The following is a 12,881-nucleotide window of genomic DNA, read 5'->3' as shown; positions in this document are numbered from 1 at the left end:
AACAGTGGAAGGAAGGAAGGAAGGAAGGAAGGAAGGAAGGAAGGAAGGAAGGAAGGAAGGAAGGAAGGAAGGAAGGATCTTTTCCTGATACATTTCCAGGTCTTGAAATAGACCAAAAAAAACAAATTCAGATGAAGTGCATAATACTGTACCTCAACGTTTTCATAGAAAACATTACACTCTTTACAATGAAGGCTATAAGTATAATCCAGATGTTTCTTATTAAATGATTATCAGAAAGCAAAAGTGGCTTTTTAAAGATGAGGCTGTCTGTCTTACTTGGAGAAATTGCGTTAAAAATAATCTCAGAGAAGGGCGACTTTTTTTGTAAGTCTCCTTTCCAAATTGTTGGCATCCACAATTATACCTCTAAAATAGCATTCACAAATGGAAAAAAGTCTTGCCATTTGAAATGTTTCCGAGTAGCCAGACGATCCAATTGCCAGAGTTCCCAGAAACGAAAGCTCAACAGGTTTATTCAGTGCAATGCCCTGGGACACTTAAAAAAATAAATCGAGTCTTAATAGCTCCAGATTGCTTGTGAACTGATAGTGTTCACTACACTACAAATAGAAAAAGGCCAGATAAGGATGGCTTGCTTGAAAGGATTGGAATGATGTAAGGAGATAAAATTCTTTAAATGGCAAACCTTTATCTAAATAAACCGAACGACATCTGGAAATGGGATGTTTGTAATTGTGGTTTTGGTAAAAGAACTAACACTGTGCATCAATACAAAGACCTTAAATGACAGGCCTGTACCACAAAGCGAGCTCAGGATTACATCCAGTCTATCCAGTTTGACCAATCAATCACAGTGGCAATCTGGATCAGCGGTGGTTATCAACTCGCTAACTCAATCCAAAAAAAAAGTCTCTGTGAAAAGTCAGTTAGAGTGGCTGCATGAAAGAGACACCAAAGAAATGCGTATGTTACACATTAGTGTCATTTAAGACAGCCTGCATACCAGTCTCTGTACTGCATATTGATTGCATGCCCCTCTGGATTGAAGAGGTCTTGGCAGCAGATAAAAATAAAACACAGAAAGATAATTTAATTTGGTTAGTTTGACTTTTTAATTCAGTAATGTTTGGGCTACCATAAAGCTGACAGTTGATGCCACAATTGCATCATATTAATACAAGAAGTGGATTATCTGAATGAAATCATCCTGATTTTGAGCTGTGTCAGAACTCAGCAGGACAAAAGGTAAAAATCAACTCTGCTTTTAAAATAGTGATAGTCCTCAAATGAGGCCCGATATGTACAGAAATACCTCAATATCTTTTCATCCTAAAGAAAAATTTGGAGGATTTTGAATCTCATATAAACTCTCTTCTCTGTTTGATAAATGTTCCATTTCCCAGTAACCCTACTAATCCCAGTATTTTATTTTTTATTTTTGTTTTTTTACTTGTCGGTTTGCCGTAAATCCCCCATCGGTGCTGCAGCTTCAGTATAAATTTTCCCTTCTCAGTTATACTGTTCTGGTCTTCATTGAAAGGACATATCATTGCTTCCAAAACAGCTGATTGGCTGCTGGGTGGATTGTTTTCTAGGATTCAGATCAATCCTGAAAGCTAGCTTGCTTTAAGAGTACGTTACCATGGTAACTAGCCTCATTAAGTCGGAATTCAGCTTGATAGTACCACAAAGTCAGGGTTAAGGTGGAAGTTATCTGGCTAACCAATGGGCGTAGGTTTGCATAGGGACCATAGGGACATGTCCCTACCAAAATTTTGGACCTACCTACTTGTCCCTACCAACAATTAGATGTGAATAACATGTTTATATTTTACAATACAGCTTTGTTCCAGCAGTCTGGATGGAGAATATTGTGAGAGGAGAACATTTTTTTTTTTATATATATTTTTTTTTACCATTTTGGTATAATTCCTGCTTTAAGTGGGTCGCTCTGTGAGCTAAAAACATGTTTTAGAGTCTCTATACTCCAGTTAACGATTAATTGATTACTAAATTTGTTGACATTTCAATAATTAATTATTCCGATGAATTGTTTCATCCCAAGATAAAATACATGATATGGGTTAAATAGAGTAACTACAGCCTAGATGACCTGTAGAGTGAATTTAATATTCTAAATGCTCAGTGTCAGTTCCAGTGATCATGTAAATACTATAAATTTATTTAGTGTCCCTTGAATCTATTATTTTACTTTGTTTCATGATACAGAGAGAATATTTGAAAGATAAAAGTGGGTTTTACCTCTGCACATTTGTATATCTTCAAAAGAGAAACAGTATAAATCCACATATAACAGACATATTTTGTTAAATAGGCACAGATTTACTTTCTGTCTTATTCGCTGGTAATTTCAAATGCAAACCTTTTCAAAGTGGAAAAAAGTCATAATTCCTCATTTATCAGAGCCGATGATGCCTTAAACACTGATAAACAGCATCTAGTGTGTGTAGCACCTATAAAATTTGTACAACTGTAGCAAGAAATGCTGCTTTTCTCTTCAAACAAAATACACCCTGATTTTCAGGTCAAGCATAAAAAAGCGAGCATGCATATTTTTGCATTTGACCAATGACATCAGACCAATAGTGTCCCTACCAAAGTTGAAGTTAAACCTACGCCCTTTGCCTAACCCCCTTTTTCTTGGTACAGGCCTCAGGTGGTGGCAAACATGTTTGAATCTGTGCTTGTTTTGTGGCCAAATAACTATGGAAACTTCGGAGTTATTGAGCAAGACTAAATCCTCACTGCATGTTAAAAAATAAAGGATTTACAAAAGAGGAGACAGGGTCTATTGACCTCTCCAGCAAAAAATAATGAAAGACTGTACACCTTTTTAGGGAAATTATTTACTAAATGTGCAATAAAGAGTAGTTCTGATGATAATATAGGCAACTATGGTGTTTTTAAAAAAATATTCAACTCAATGCTCCAAATCAAAGGACCCAACATAATGCACCCAATTAGTCAGATTTCTGTTGATCTAAAAATACTCACCTAATGTATGCTAACAGAATCAAAAGCATATGAGCAAACATGTGAAACCAGACCCATTTGGGTCCATAATACAAAGCCAGAGAAGCGATAACCTCAGAAGAGCCTTAAATTAATCTGTCATTAGCCTTGATGCTGAGAATGCTGAGAAAGTATTTGCCCAAGTGGTCAGAAATGTCTCTCCACAGACCCTCATCAGGGTGAACGGACAAGAAGGCGCATTGTCACCCTCATTATTTGCACTCAGCATAGAGCTGTTAGCAGAATAGGTTTGGCCCAACACTCTCATTAGGGGAATATGTGATAAACAAAATGTTCAACACAAATTGTCTCTTTTTTCTGACAATATACTAATATTTTTAGTGGATCATTATACATCTATTCCTGCTCTACTTTACAGTCTTGTATCTGGATATAAGTTCAATACAAACAAATCAAAGCAATGATGACGATGTGAGATTGGTCTTCCCAATTAAATAAAAATCCTGACAAGGGATTAGGTCTAGAGCTATTTCTTTCCCTGATGACATCCCAATTGTATACCTCTAATTATGATGACAATACACATATCTGAATAGATAGAGTATACTTCCACTCTCACTCTAGGAAAGGATTTAAAACTTGAGGATTCATATTTTACAAAGACTGTTTCTTATTTTTTTATCAACTCTTACAGTAGTTCTTATTAGGGCTGCAACTACTGGTTATTTTGCAAATCGATTAATCTGTTGATTATTTGTTTGATTAATTGATTAATAAGCGGATAGCAAAAGGTTCCCTAAAGAAGAATTTTATTAATTAACCCAGGTGAAACTAAATCTTAGATGTAAAATTTTTATACTGTATATATATTTATTTTTTTATTTTTTTTTTACAATGTTTGTATAATTTCTGGTCAAGGGTTGGTTAATCTGTCACCTGAAGGAATAATTTACATTTTCTAAACTCCAGTTAACAATTATTGGTTTCCAAATTAGTTGACAATTATTAGAATAATCTCTTAATCATGATTAATTTGATTAATTGTTTTAGCCCTTGTTTTTATATCACGGTTCATACTTAAAACATTGTGAAAAAATAATATCAAGAGAGTATTTATGCACATTAATCATGTTAGGAGAGCTGATTGATAAAGACACTTACCAATGTCTAATTTATTAGTTAGATAAACGCCTCTCAGTGAGGTAATGTTTGTAAAATCACTTTTCCTTTGTCCATCAAATAGATGTCGCTCCAGCGACTTGGAGAACAGTATTCCCCGGTCATCTGAAGTGTACATAGTTCCAAAGAAAGTTTCTGTAAGAAAAAAAATTATACTATAGCAGGAATGTAGATTCTGAAGTTTTTATACAGAAATAATGTCTAAGAGAGAGCAGAAAATAACAAGCAGACACAAAACAGACGCAGCTATTTGTCATCAATCCGATGTTGCATGAGTGATTCTTGCACACGTGTTGGCCAAACATTTGAAGGACAAAGACAAGATAGACATCATCAAGTGCATTTGTGTGTGTTGCTTTGGTTACACCCTGATCCACTGACAAGGTTGGCAGTTTTTGCAGTGCAACCTAATTCCCCCTCCCCGCATCCAAAAAAAGATAAAGCCCCCTTTGCCCACATGTCTCCCCTATTTATCATTACAGTTCAAATGTCCCATTATGTTCACAATAAATAACCTCCTGGATCATATGTATGAGTTATTTTGATAAAAAAGAGTTGGGAAAGTTTGAGTGAGTGGGAAAAATATAGGAAAAGGGAAAAAAAGTTGAAAAAAAAAGAAATCATTAGAAATTGAAGTTGTATGCATACGTATGAAATAAGGTAAGATGATTTGTCAGCAAGCGAAAAGTAGTGGAACCAGTTTGGCCTTTCTTTTCAACTTTTTCCATCACAAAGCAAAGCAGATAAGAAGGCTATACGTTCTCATTTTTTAGGAAATGCTGCCATACCAGTAAGTCAGGCTTGTTTTATTACTTTTTGGTTATCTGTTTTCAGATTTAAAAACAAAACATAAATAAGGAGATGGCCTGTGCGTTTCTGCACTACTGTACCTCCTGGTGTGTCCACGTGCATGAACAGCATGTCCTTGTCCCCATCCAAGATGGAGTAAAACTGCAAACACACACACAAATCCAGGGAAAGACAGCATGAGGGTGTGAAAATCTAGAACTGCTGATTGTTTTCTTTTTGATGACTAATTTAATTTCTTCCTCATAAACACGGAGTAATCATTGTGAGACAACGTCTGTGTTTGCAGTGTCAACATAATGTGTGGGCCTGAGTTTCATTAGGGCAGGTGTGTATTTAGGGAGTGCTGGAAAAAAGGAAATGTTGCAGTTCTTGTTTTAAGCTAGCCTGTTGAAATAATGGCCAAAAAGACCAAAGCAGGAAGAACTTTCAGCATATAATTCAATCAGATTTTAAAGAATATATTGATATTTATTCATCCATTTCATCAGAAAAAAACAGAAAAATGAATTAAGTAAGAGTGAAATAATAGTTTTTATGTCTTAAGGGACAACATTTAAGTCTATATGAGTTTATCTAATATGGTTAACTTGTATACCAGAACATCACAGCAAATGTCATGTCAAAGCAGATTTGCAGCTTAACTCATCTTACATATTGATTTAAGCAATTTGACCCAATAATATATATACAGTTTCAAAGTCCATTTAATAAATTCACATTTGATCTCGGTTATAAAATGATGTTGTCAAACTTAGCAATCCTTTTTTCTAAACAAGCATGTAGTAACAAGGGACAGTTTATTGTCCAGAGTTTTTTTATTTGCAGCAAAATCTCTCACTAAGTTCACATGTGAGGACTGAGGAAAGGACAGATTGCACTTTAACTAAAGATGCTTTGGACAGAGCCCTGGGCCATCTGCAACAACAGACTAGGCATGAAAATAGAAACACTTTCAACTTCTACACAACTAAAAAACTGTGAGTCAGTAATAAAAACCAAGAGTCTGATGAAAAAAGACCAGGTGTCTGTTTTGGTCAGACCAATGCAGCGTTTAAAGTAAGACAGGTAGTGAGACATGCTAGCAAAGTGAAACAAAACAGCTTTGGGGGAAAATATATAGTTGTGCTTGAAAGTTTCTTTTTTTTCAGCTTTTGTTGTCATTACACTGTCACAAGTACAGAGCAATGATCTTGCTTAGGGACCCAGACTGGCAGTCTGTGGGAGTGGGGCTTGAACTCAGAACCTCTGGATTCCATGCGCAATGCCCTAACCACTAGGCAGTCAATTCCCTCAAAACAGAAAGTTTACATACCCTCCCATTAAAGAAAATTATAAATTAACACTAGTTATTCTAATATATTCTAATTTATTTTTTATATTTACTGTTTCATATATGGGCTGCTCTGTGACGCAGTGGGTAGCACTGCTGCCTTGCAGCAAGAAGGTTCTGGGTTTGTTTCCCAGCCCAGGGTCTTTCTGCATGGAGTTTGCATGTTCTCCCTGAGCATGCATGGGTTCTCTCCAGGTACACCGGCTTCCCAAAATCCAAAAACATGACTGTTAGGTAAATTGTCCTTAGGTGTGAGTGTGTGCGCGAATGGCTGTTTGTCCTGTGTGTCTCTGTGTTACCCTGCGATGGGCTGGCGACCTGTCACGGGTGTACCCTGCCTCTCGCCCATTGACTGCCGGAGATATATATACATATATATATATTCAGAATCAATGTCATGATTTTCTATTTATTATTACTTTTTCATTTTGCATTTATTTTACTGTCAGATGATTTTTCTCTGTCTGTATGAAAACTTTCAAGCATAACTGTAATGAAATGGCCAAATCGCAACTTAAACATTATACAATTATGATCATGGAAGTGAAAGACTTGTTTTGCTTTGTTCAAGCAACAAATACAGTTTTGTGTTTATGTACAGCCTTGCTTCTGTTTATAAACCTGATCTTTGTTGCAGAATAGCTGGATTTCTACTATATACAGAACTTCTACATGAATTCTCCAGTTCCCAAATCTCCTGGTCTGTCAGCAGACTCTCTAGTCGGGGATCATATTTTTTTAAGAAATTAGATCAAACGGTGCAGACACTTGTAAGAGGTGTGTTTAGGGGGATAACAAGCATCTTAAAAGTTTTTTTTTTTTTAGCAAAACTTAACCCCCAGTATACTATTGATGTTATGTCTCTGACTTCATGTTATTCAAGGAGAAAGGACTGTGCCAGCCCTGATTTGCATGAGCACCTTTAAAAGAAAAACACATTTTACAGCTTGCTAATCTTTACCATTCCAATCATCTTGCTGATCTTATGAAATTGAAATGGTTCTTCCCATTTGCACCCAGGCTCTCTATATGATGTAATATGCTTCCTGCACTGCGCTCAGACAGCTATCAAAACTTCTTTCCGAAGTTGAAGAATGACTGTACATGCTTTTTTAGCATGTAATGGAATCATAATAAGCTATGAACATATTAGGATCAAACTAGAGAGTAAACATACAAATGTTAACCTAGAACCAAAGCAAATTGCCCCACTTGATAAATAGTTAGAAGGAGCCAAAAATAAAGTTGTTTAAAACATCTATCAGTCAAAATCTCCTGATCGTAACATCCCAAAGCAACAAATCCAAATATTTCTGTTTTTCTCACCTGCTCTGTAGATGCAGAAGGCAGAAGAGCCTGACTGAAGGTGTCTCCTTGGTCTGATGAAAAGTACATGACACGGGGAGACCCCTGGAAGCAAAACAGGATGTCAAATAAAATGTATAGGGAAGGATATTTTTATAATTTTGGTGCTAAAGGATAATTTCATGCAACCCCATCTTACAGGATCTTCCATCACAGAGAAGAAGAGAAAAGCTCCTATGTAACCAAAACCGAAGATGTCTTCATGAATTATGGTGAATGTCTTTCCAAGATCTTTTGTCCTCTTCAACACTAAATCCCCTCTTTCTTCTGCTTCAACTAATAGGAATAGAATAAAAGAAAGCAAAATAGTAAGTTTGAACTCATTAGTAGTGGAAACACAGTGGAATCACAATTTTAATAAATAGACATAAAAATCATTGGATAAAGTTGAACTAAATCTTTAACTCTTACATGATTATTTGATAACCTTATTATTATAAATGTATAGTTCATGTGAAATAATAAGAGGTATCATTTTGTATTTGACTTTATTTAAACTTAAATTAATCTAGAGATGAATTAATTAATTTTTTTGGAATCATGAAGATTGTGTTTGTGGTTAACTGTGTAGTTTTGGTTTTTGTTCATTCAGTGCAATGTGAAGGTTAAATGGATATGTCACAAAAATTATTAAAATAGTTATTAACTGGCAAACGGTACAAGAGAAAGTGTTAAGAAAATAATAAATAAACATATTAAAATCACTCAAATTTTTTAAGGATAATTTAAATGTCAATAAGTTACTGCTACATTCTAAATTATTAATGCATTATAATTCAATGTCATTTAAACTCTCATGAACCTTTTAAATGAAATATATGTAATCGTTAAATCTTTACATTTGCTCAATAACACTTTACCTTTGGTTTGAGCAAAGTTTTTTTTGTCCTTTTAAAACTAACAAAACCCATTTAAAATATTTGTTTGTGACTCCCCTTTTAATACCCTCTAGCTTTTTTACCTGCATCGACGTGGCTGTAGCTGAAGAACAAATTTATGCCTGCTCCCCTGATGGAAACAGGAAGTTAAAACATTTCAAAAACACATGGAATGTCACAATATTCTTCCTTTAATACTTTACAGGATGCTCTATTTCTGCATATTGCAACATCCTAAATACATTCATTCCTAATTGCCAGATGACGTGTAATACTCTTGTATATTAGCCCTTCAGTAATCTACAAGGAGAGAGACCATTTCCTGTTTATGCTCACCATTGAAAAGAGAAAACTCCATCATGAACTTTTGTCCACTTAGCACCAAAGTCCAGAGAGAGCCAGAGACCGCCCTGCAAGTCAGAAAACAGAAACTGTTTGCTTTCTCTTTAGGGTGTGTTCTCGATATGTGTACCTCGCATGTTGACTGTGAGTCGACAGAGAATATCAAACCAAGCCAAGGAAACCACAGTTAAAAACACAAGCACATGAGCAGGAAGCGAAGATTCTGAAACGATTACATCTATGCTGAGGGCCACCAAGTAATCAGGGTTGAAAAAGTGGTAGGTGATGGGCTGAGCCAGGTGAAAGGGCAGCTGGATTAAGTGGAAAGTTGCTCCGGCATCTGTAGAGGTGAAGATGATCCCTCCTGGGTGGTCCACTACTGGTGTGTCTGCAGTCAGTATCACCTGCAATGAAAATAAGTTAAAAACAGATATATCTGAGCATACATGCACACAGCTTGAAACTTCCCATTTTACATCACAATGAGAAACTGCAATGTATTTTGGGGGGAATTTCACTTTATAAACAAACAAAAATCCATTACATATGCCACATGCTTATTTCTAACCCTCTCTACTCCAATACCTGTTAAAGGTATTGAGTGTATTAGGGCTAAAATAATTAATCTGACTTTTAAACATGCCTTTAGCTTACAGAGTGACCCACTTAGGGCACTTATTATACCAAAATTGTAAAGATTGTTAAGATTAAAACATTTTTTCTTTTGTCAATATGCTCTATCCACAACTCCTCAAGTGGAAAGGTTTTAGTTTCACCTAGTTTCATTTAGCAAAAAATTCTATTTCAAGGAACCTTTGGCTATCCGATTATTAAACGACATATCATAAAAATAATCGACAGATTAATCAATTTGCAAAATAATCTTGCAGCCCTAGAGTTCATGAAGAAGAAAATAACACTCAATAGAGCTATGGGTTCTCTGGGGGAGCTGCAATTATCCACGGGTCAAGTGGACACCAAAAATTGTGTTTTTTGTTGTTTTTTTTTTACAGTAGCAAAAGACACCCAAAAGAAGAACTAACTGCAAGCATGAGGTTTCTACAAAGATATTGAAAAAGTGGCGAATGGATATGTGGTAACTTAAGAGGGAAGAGTTGAGTTGCAAACGGGGAAGCTGTCCTCATACTTTTTGCGTGGCAACACATCCTCAACCACTTGCAACAGGAACAAACTACTTTCAGTCTGACTCCTCGTATCTCAAACTTTAAACCATCCCAAGCCTTAAGTTGTTTTCTATCAAACATATGCTAGGAATTCAGAGAACCCCATGTTCAGCAGCACTTTCTTCAACCATGTAAACTCCTGGGACACTGTTTACTCACCGAGCTTCCTGGTCCAACACTGACTCCAAACTCCTCTTTGATGAAGGTGTGGTTGATGCGGTGAGAGATGTCGTGAAAACTTTTGCCATAATCCGTGCTTTGGGGAAAATGGAAGGGAAAATTATTAAAGCTCTGTTCTGAGTAGGACTGATGTGCAGGTAAAAATATGTCTCACCTTCGATAAAGTCGAGACGAGCCTGTAAGGTGTGAATCAAGTGGACCACTGATTGTTGACAGTACCAAGATTACCTGGCATATGTAGGAGAAAATGAGAGTGAATTACAGAAACTGGTCTGATATCAGCCAAAAAAACGAATACTCAAATAAATCAGCCTGCATCTAAAACCCCTGATATTCAATAAAAAAACATATAATTTTTTTATATATTATTATTATTATTATTGTTATTATTATTATTATACAGTCATATCTTTATATGACTATATATTACTATTTTATATGTATGTATTACTGTTTTCAAGGCTTCACTTAAAAAAAATGAAATTGTCTATAGCTGTTTTAAACGAAATTTCCTTTTGTATACACTTGTGTATACAAAATGACAAAATAAATCTGTCTAAGTGTCAGTTTATTAAGCCCAAAGGGAAACTAAACTATTGTAGTAACTCATTAGCATACTAATAGAAACATTGCACTTTGTTAATTAATAATAGTTAATAGTTGATAATAGTTAATAATACATTGGTCAGTTGTTCTCATATTTTGTTCACTATTGCTCCCTGTTTGAGTAATATCACATAATCCAGCATTTTCTAATACTCCACTTCTCAAAAAAAGTAATAAAATTATGTATAATTCATGTTTATATTGTATCGGTTCAGTATCGGTATCGAGTAATACTCAAAGCTGTGATATCAGTATTTTTAATTTCCCAATAAAAATGAGCTCCAAGTGTGTTGTTTCCATACAAACATGAAAAAATTTTCTCAGAGAAAGCAGCTAATTTAAACACTACTATTTTAATACTGCTATGAATATTTGACTCAAGTTTAAGTTTCAAAAACAATGTTAAAACATTAAAGATTTCATTATCTGAAGCACACCTAAGACTTTAAAACAAGCTTTGTTGATGTTTACAACATCTAGCAGCAAGAATTTTGAGAAGATTTTGTGACCAGAATGTAAAAAAATAAATAAAAAAATAAATAAAAATAGTCTGACCTATGTGACAGACCTGCTTTTAAAAGTGTTTGTGTTTTTAAGTGTATAGGGAAAAAAAAGTTCCCCTTTAAATGTTGTATTTACCCAGTTAAAACTATTCATGAGTCATTTATACTGTATTTTTTGACATTGCTATATATAAATCTTCTTTAGTAATTATTTCAGATATATATTTTTCCTTTTTTTATATTTTCTTTACTCTACTACTACTACTCCTTCAGTCTTGTATTTTTTAATTGTTTTAATTAGTCTATGTCGCTGCTTGACTTAGTTTGGAGCAATTCTTTTGTTTTTTAGCCAGTGAAAAGCACATAAAAATGTTCTTTAATCTAGCGTGATTATTTTATTATCTAACTGATAGGATAAAGTGGTTCTGCTTCAGAAAAAGAAGAGAATGCTTTTGAAAAACAGCATGAAGATGAAGGAAACCATGTAGGATACTTACTCCTGTACCATCACCCACCCATGTGAGGATAACATAGGAGCCATCATCACCATTAAACCCTGTCTAGGAGAAGAAGACAAAAAAGACTTTAACCTTTGCATTTATGACAAGATCTTAATCTAACTTTTTCCTCTTTAAAAATATACATTTTAATCATTAACCAGCCTTCTTTTTGTGTTGCAGCTCTACTCCAAACAATTAATTATTACTTATTAACAGTTGACTTTTTTTTTCACATAGCAGCACTCTCACCTCCTGGGTGTTATCATCCAGGATCTTGTGTTCATTCGGGGTGAGGGGCAGCCGACAGGAGGTGAAGGCAGGACCGTGAGAGGTGTTTGAGGATTCCGTGGAGCCGCTGGTGTCCCTCCGTGGGCGTGGGGGCCTTTGTTCCCTGCGGAAAGTGACCGTCTTGCCCCAGGGGCTGCTGCTGCTGCTGACTTCACCTCTGAGAAGCATTGCAAATTGGAGGACGCACATCCCGCCAAGGACTGCAGAGGTCCAGATCATGTCAGCAGAGAATCAGGGGCCCCTCAGGTGAAGGAAAATAGAGTGACCGGTGTCCCTGCAGGTACTGGCTCAGTTACAGGTGCTGCGCTCTGACAGCCAGCAGGGGTGGGGTGTGTTTCAATGGGTCATTAACATAAACTGCTGCGTTAAGGGAGTTGGTGCTTCTGCCCGCATCCATGTGACCTACAGGAAGGATTAACATTTCAACACAAAATGATGTAAACCAATCTTTGCTCGCCTGATGGTCACTTTTGAGTAACCTTGTCTTTCACATCCTTTATTTTAATAGTGTGTTTATTAATAGGTTTTAATTCTTTCAAAATGTATTTCAAATATTTTCTTTCATGAAGGTCTATTGTCAATATTCTCTAATTAAAGAAAGCTTCATTTAATCTGTCTCTTGGCTTGTGGTTGTGTCTGAGTCAACTCAGATCCTTAAAATCATGGCAGGCAGTTCTCATAAAATCACCAATAAAGGTAAAAATTGCATTATATAGATTCATTATACTCATATTTTATGGTCAAAACTTAAATAAGCC

The 12,881-nt window shown here is 35.6% G+C and overlaps 1 protein-coding gene across 1 annotated transcript in view; it reads right to left on the bottom strand.

Annotated features, from left to right (window-relative positions):
* Positions 1-12,553, bottom strand: part of LOC107101171 (sortilin-like) — an 18,674-nt gene extending 6,121 nt beyond the window's left edge. The window contains exons 1-11 of the mRNA XM_015399966.1: positions 12,085-12,553; positions 11,833-11,895; positions 10,381-10,454; positions 10,206-10,302; positions 9,099-9,266; positions 8,857-8,930; positions 8,604-8,650; positions 7,782-7,918; positions 7,604-7,687; positions 5,028-5,088; positions 4,120-4,272 (exon numbers count right to left, since the gene is read on the bottom strand). Coding sequence (XP_015255452.1) covers positions 4,120-4,272; positions 5,028-5,088; positions 7,604-7,687; positions 7,782-7,918; positions 8,604-8,650; positions 8,857-8,930; positions 9,099-9,266; positions 10,206-10,302; positions 10,381-10,454; positions 11,833-11,895; positions 12,085-12,342 — 1,216 coding nt within the window. The 5' untranslated portion in view covers positions 12,343-12,553. The remainder of the gene's footprint in view (positions 1-4,119; positions 4,273-5,027; positions 5,089-7,603; positions 7,688-7,781; positions 7,919-8,603; positions 8,651-8,856; positions 8,931-9,098; positions 9,267-10,205; positions 10,303-10,380; positions 10,455-11,832; positions 11,896-12,084) is intronic.
* Positions 12,554-12,881: the final 328 nt, after the last annotated feature.

The sequence above is a fragment of the Cyprinodon variegatus genome, unplaced genomic scaffold (genome assembly GCF_000732505.1).
Source record: "Cyprinodon variegatus isolate N-32 unplaced genomic scaffold, C_variegatus-1.0 Scaffold1062, whole genome shotgun sequence".
Taxonomy (NCBI): Eukaryota; Metazoa; Chordata; class Actinopteri; order Cyprinodontiformes; family Cyprinodontidae; genus Cyprinodon; species Cyprinodon variegatus.
The sequence above is the reverse complement of the archived record's forward strand: the minus strand, read 5'-3'. Positions and strand labels throughout refer to the sequence as shown.